At 42.0% G+C, this 5,938-nt stretch overlaps 1 protein-coding gene across 1 annotated transcript in view; it reads right to left on the bottom strand.

Moving 5' to 3' along the window:
* Positions 1-5,938, bottom strand: part of myom1b (myomesin 1b) — a gene marked incomplete in the record, with an annotated part of 22,439 nt that overhangs the window by 6,029 nt on the left and 10,472 nt on the right. The window contains 12 exon segments of the mRNA XM_014013292.1: positions 54-167; positions 240-307; positions 508-567; positions 1,259-1,403; positions 1,493-1,629; positions 1,731-1,775; positions 1,859-1,965; positions 2,174-2,330; positions 2,416-2,530; positions 2,623-2,807; positions 3,007-3,133; positions 3,223-3,419. Of these exon segments, the coding sequence (XP_013868746.1) occupies positions 54-167; positions 240-307; positions 508-567; positions 1,259-1,403; positions 1,493-1,629; positions 1,731-1,775; positions 1,859-1,965; positions 2,174-2,330; positions 2,416-2,530; positions 2,623-2,807; positions 3,007-3,133; positions 3,223-3,419 (1,457 nt within the window).

Below are 5,938 nucleotides of genomic sequence, written 5' to 3'. Positions count from 1 at the left end.
TACATAAAACAAAAATACAAACACGAATAATAAATGATGCTGTATCTTCTCACCTGGGCTATCTCCAGTTTCAGAACTCCCTCTGTGAAGCCGAGATGTTCGTCCGCCTTGACCTCGTGTCCGGCTTTGGACCAGTGAGCTGAAGTCTCTTTCTTGATGTTGCCGACCTGAGGTGCAGGTTTAAGACACTCAGAAACTCTTTCAGAGTGAAACAGCCTTTTTAAAAAGATCTCACTCACCTTGCATTTGAGTATCACACAGCACTCTGGAGTGACCTCATAACACAAACCTTCAATAAAGTGAGGACCTGGAAAACACACGTAGAGCTCAGTTTTCTGTTTAGTYGAATATAAGAGGGAATTTTAACACATCGGCTTGTTCTAGCCCAGTTATACAGTACTTCACATTTCTGCTGCTCTGTTTTTTTTTGTTTGTTTTTGCTGACGTGTCTAAAAAATAAACCAGTCAGTCAAAAAGAAATATATTTTAGTTAATCATGTTTCATACCTTGCTTTCTGAACCATTCTTTTCTCTGGAACTCTGACTCCTTTTGCAGCTGCTTGAACACTGTGAATAAAAATGGGTTAAAGGGATTTGAAATGAATTTATCCCAATCTAACCTTATGACATTTCCTTGGCTCCTAACAAATCGAATCAACTTATCAAATAGAAGCTCAAACATGATCGTTTTTCTTTGTGAAGTAATTTCTAGTTTGCGGAAAAAAAACAGTATGAGAAGAGTTATTTCTAAGATAAACGTTCTCATAAATTACTGCATTTTAAAGTTGTAATAATAGATTTGTTCCAAAATGCCAGAGGATACGGCAGTTAGGTTTAAACAGGTGAGGTTTTAGCAAACCAAAATAGTTTGTATTTTAATAGTTTACCTTCTGAGGAAAAGCAATAAATACATAAAACAATCCTGTGAAGTTTTGCTACTGTCTGTCAGTAAATCTCATTTCTTGATTTCAATTGTAAAATAATTTCTAAAACATTTTACTGCCCTCCAGTGTTGATAAAAAGTCAGTGCCTCTGCAGGTGGGGAACATTTTCAAATGCTTTACTATTTTTTGAATTAATTCAGTTTCCATGAACTTTTGTCAGTGAGCAAAAACACTATCAGTAAGGTTTGGCTTAGAGGCCATGATGAATGTTTCAAATAATGGTTGATCAGAGGACTTATAAGATAAACGGAATGATTTTATACTTTTTACATGTGTTTTTCTACACTTTTAGACCTTGTTTTGACTGGACATACCATCCCCAATCAGCACCAAGCTGGACTGGTTGGTGGCCTTCCCGTCCGTCATCTGGAAGGTGTACGTGCCCTCGTCTGCCGGGGTCAGAGACTCCATGAGCATCTCAATCACGCCGGTGTTCTTATCAAAGTTCATTTTGTATTTCTGTGAAACAAAAGCAAGGTAAAAGAAGAAGCTTTTAAGTTGTTTTACAAAACCAACAAAACAAAGTTTTAACTCAGATTCTCACTGACCTCCCCCTGAGAGAGAACATTGTCGTTGAACACATAATCGACTTTGCCATTTGCCGAAATCTTCTCCGCCTGCAGCCAAAATCGCACTTTGCCCTTTTCCAGCAGCTCCACAGCCAGGTCTGACTTTAGGGGAATAACTGGTGAAGGGAGACGGGTGAGGRAAAAYTGTGAATCGTCTTAAAAATAAGTGRCAGTTATTTTTTTAATTAGTCCCATMAATAAGCTGTGAAGCACTTACTGGGGAATTTGTGATCATGGCTGACCACCAGCAGCCTCTTCAGCTCTGATAAATGACAGGAAACTCATAGTTAAAAAACCATCAACTGCTGCTGGTCTTTTTTTAATACTTTATACTTTAAAACCCACCTTCCTCAGAGAGTGTATAGCTGGATGAAGCACCATCAGTGTGAGTGACGAGGCATGAATAAATACCAATGTCCTCCTCCCCAAGAGACTTAAAAACACTTTTGGACCTGCACAGAATGTATGCACTATTAAAGCAAATACCAAGGCAGGGTTTGGACTCAAATAGTCATATTAGTCATAGATCTCTATTATTTTTATAATGTTATATACACATACAGTGCCATACAACCACCTTAATTTATCTGTACTATCTATTGTATATTGTAGATATAACTATGTTGTTAGTTTTAGTTAAATAAAACTTAGTTATCCCACTTGTTTCCTTTGGTCTCTATTGTCAGCCGGTTGGTGTCTATGATTTCCTCATAGTTCTTGGCCCACACAAATTTGGAGTCAGGGGTCAAGTCACCACATTCAAAGTTCAGGGAGACAATACCATCATCATCGACATCCACTACTATCTCCTTGGTGCCTGAAAACAAACAAGAGTTTGATTTGTAATACTGTCATCCACATCTTGCTTCACATCTGAAGCACGTTTATCATCATCGTCCTACCTGGTTTGGTCACAGCAGGGACCGGCTCTGTAACRTCTGAGGTTTTGCCAACGCCGGCTTTGTTTTGAGCGCGCACTCTGAACACGTACGTCTCKCCATCTTTAAGCTCTTTAATCTGTCCGTAACAACAAAGGAACATTGATGACACAGCAGCTGCAGTCAAGCGTGAAGAGAAATGTCTCAGAGAAACTGACTCCAGGTGATGACCTTGATGTATGTTTTATCTGTGGCCTTGGTGTTGACTCCCCTCCAGGCTTCCTCTGGGGCRTCCGCTTCCTTGATATCGATGTAGAAGCCGTTGACCGGATCGCGGCCCTGGTACACTGGAGGCTTCCAGAGCAACACCACAGAGTCACTTCGCACATCTCTAACCTGGAGATCGTGAGGGGGTCCTACAGAAAAATAGAGAATTTTTTTTGGAACATATTTTAGATGTTTGGCAACAATAATGTGATCACAAAGAGGAAATATGTCCTCATCTTGTTTTTAGGGACTTCTACATGTGACAACAGATTTTACTGTTTAGGTAAAGCTGGGAAAAATGTGTGGGTAGGTGTATGACTTCAAAAAGTTGCAGCTTGAGAGACCAACCTGGAACAGCGATGGTCCACTCCTCACACAGGAAGGTGTCGCTGGGCAGCGATGGGATGCCGACACCTGCCATGTTGGCCGCTCGCACCTGGAACTGGTACTTCTTGTTCTCCTTCAGGTCAGACACCTGCAGGTGATAAAGCAAGAACCTAAACCTTTGCTCATCAAACTGTCAGACTGGAAATTTTAAAAAAAGTGCTTTTTGGCTCCCCTTACCCTGTAAGCCCTCTCGCTGACTGCCTTGATGTTGGCCTCGTGCCACTTCCCCGGCACCCCGTCCATGACCTCACGGTAGTCGACGAAGTAGCCGGTGATGTCCGCGCCTCCGATGAAGGTCGGCTGTTTCCAGGCCAGCACCATGGAGTCACGCACACACTCCAGAACACTGATGCCATGGGGTGGAGCGGGCGAGGCTGAGACAGAGGACTTAAATTAACACCAAAGAGCCTCTGCAGAGAGATTGAGCTCATGTGAAAGTGAAATAATGGGAAACTGACCACATCTGGTCAAATGCAGTTATCATCTTTATTCCATGAAATTATTTCATCATTGCTTTAGATATGTTGCTATATGCAATGTGTTCACAGCAAAACCTACATGCTAATTTTTACTTAAACGTACRTTTTTTAAAGCACGTTACAATGAATTTGTGGTAAAAAAAAAACCACACACACACACGCAGTGATTAAAGAGACTGTGACTGTGGGCAGTGATTTGCTGTCCTGTTTTCAGGCTGAAAAGTGGGACAAAGAGTCAAAGAGTTTAGAAGAACCGCATGCCCAGAAAGGTCAAATTTTCCATTCTTGTGCTGGTTGGGTCAAGCAGATGGGGAGACAGAGCGCCCCCCCGATCAAAGAACACCTCTGTGAGTTAAAGTGCTCAGGGGACTCAGGGTGGAGACGTGTCCTGATGTGACAAACAGCAGGCCACTGGGTCGAGGAGGCTGAGAAGAAGGACTGGATTGAGTTAAGAAAAACATAAGTGGTGTTTAACAGTACTTACCCCAATCAGAACACCAGTGGAGCTGTCCATTTGTAAGGATTATTGATGATGTGGATAGAGCATGACCAATCTTTGCACTTAAAACTACTTGGGGTTTTAAATAGTTGTAAAGATTTTTTTATTGTTAATTTTGTGAAATATTTCTGCTTCGACTAAAAGTCCTCACCTGCCTTTTCTCCTCTGGACTTTGAACCCTCCTGATTAGCGGAAACAGCTACAGAAAACTTACATGGCCTTTGGCCTTCATTGATTTGATCCTGAACCTGAACAGTGATTTGCTCAAAGTGTGCAGCTAGGATTTGGTCGGTGAGTGGTTCAGAAACTGAGCCAGACTCTGAGAGGGGCGTTTCTGCCAGATCTGGGACCCAGGTCTCGCCACCTCTCTGGCCCCCCTCGCTTTTACCCTCCTGGGGGTGTGGCTCGGCAGCCCTGGCCCCGGTCTCAGTGTCAGCCTGAGCTTTATTGTGCTTTTGGACAGTGTCAGGGGAAGACTGGACAGTTTCATGCGTGTCCGTCCAGCGTGGCTTGTGCTCGGTTAGTTGGCACGCGTTACCCCCCGGCCCCATCATCGACAACACACCGTGTGGAATGCCGCCCCCTATGGGTGTTAGCAAAGAAAAGCAAGAGAAGTTTTTTTTTAAACGGGCAAATCATCAACTGTTCACATCTGAGTCACACGACATTCAAAAAAAAAAAAACTCAAGAAAAAAAGCATAAACATAAAGAAGTCACATTTATCCTATCAGCCTATCAAATATTGAGCTATGTCTTCATCTGACTGGGAGGGAAAATGAAGACAAGATGACCAACAGGTGACATCCAGGAGAGGAAGGTCATGCAGAAGTGTAAAGCAGAGCAGCAGAGAAGGAGTTACCATTTAAAAAAAAAACTTGGGAGTTTAGAAACAACCTCAACAAAGGCTTCTGTGTTTCTGGTTTTACATGCTGCAGAAGAAATGAGTCACTAGTAAAATGGAGAGACTTTAGTAAACTCATGCAGGAGAGCAAGCAGATCTTTCTTGACAATTATTACAGCAGCAGCATTGTTTCAGTAGAGTTATGTTTTCGATCATGCAAAAGTCAGGTTCTGGTCTAATAAAATTATTTAAAACTTTCATTGGAATTTGAATCACATAAATACACTGGATTGTGTTTTTTTTCATATGTGTGCTGCCCAAATACACAATCCTCTGCAAACCTGAAACTAGACTTCATAATTTTTGTTTTAAGTCTTTTTAATACCCAGGGTAAAAGCTTAAATGCTGTTTAGAAAAAGTGGAAAATAATGATTAAATAACTGTGTGAAACTTAACACCTTCTCTAAAGCAGTTTATTTGTGGGTTTTGGTAGATACAAAATCTGTCACAATCTCATGTAAGATACAGTAAACCACTGAGGAAAGGTTGGTTATACAAACTCTACCTCTGAAGACAACAAGCATTTTGTAATATAAATTTTAAACATACTCAGATCAGTCAAAACGACACATTGGATTCTGTAGACCAGAACAACTGTCTTGCCAGGTTAGCAGCAGAAACAAAGGTTAGATTAGAACAAGAAAAAAAAAAAGAGCGAGGTTCTGCTGGGGTTGAGCTCCATCTGTCGGTACACTCGGCACCACGTGGAGCTGCCGACACATCTCGTGTCCAGGACAGGTGATGGTGGGACAAATAGAGCTGATTTGTAACGACCGCTGAATTGGATCAAACTGACCCAAAACAGAGGAAGTCAGCAAATCTTGGTCCGGCCCTGCTTCAGGCGGTGCAGGGAGGAGGAGGTGGTGAGGGAAAAGGGAGAGTAGACCGTCATGTAGAATAACATGACAGGGCCACAGAGTGGAACCAAAGTAGAAGAGCGTGGGAGATGTGCAGATGAAGAGCTGAAGACACTTTTAAGAAAACAATAGGTGACTCTGGTTCTAATATATATAT

Source organism: Austrofundulus limnaeus, unplaced genomic scaffold (assembly GCF_001266775.1).
Source record: "Austrofundulus limnaeus strain Quisiro unplaced genomic scaffold, Austrofundulus_limnaeus-1.0 Scaffold100, whole genome shotgun sequence".
Lineage (NCBI taxonomy): Eukaryota > Metazoa > Chordata > Actinopteri > Cyprinodontiformes > Rivulidae > Austrofundulus > Austrofundulus limnaeus.
The sequence above is the reverse complement of the archived record's forward strand: the minus strand, read 5'-3'. Positions and strand labels throughout refer to the sequence as shown.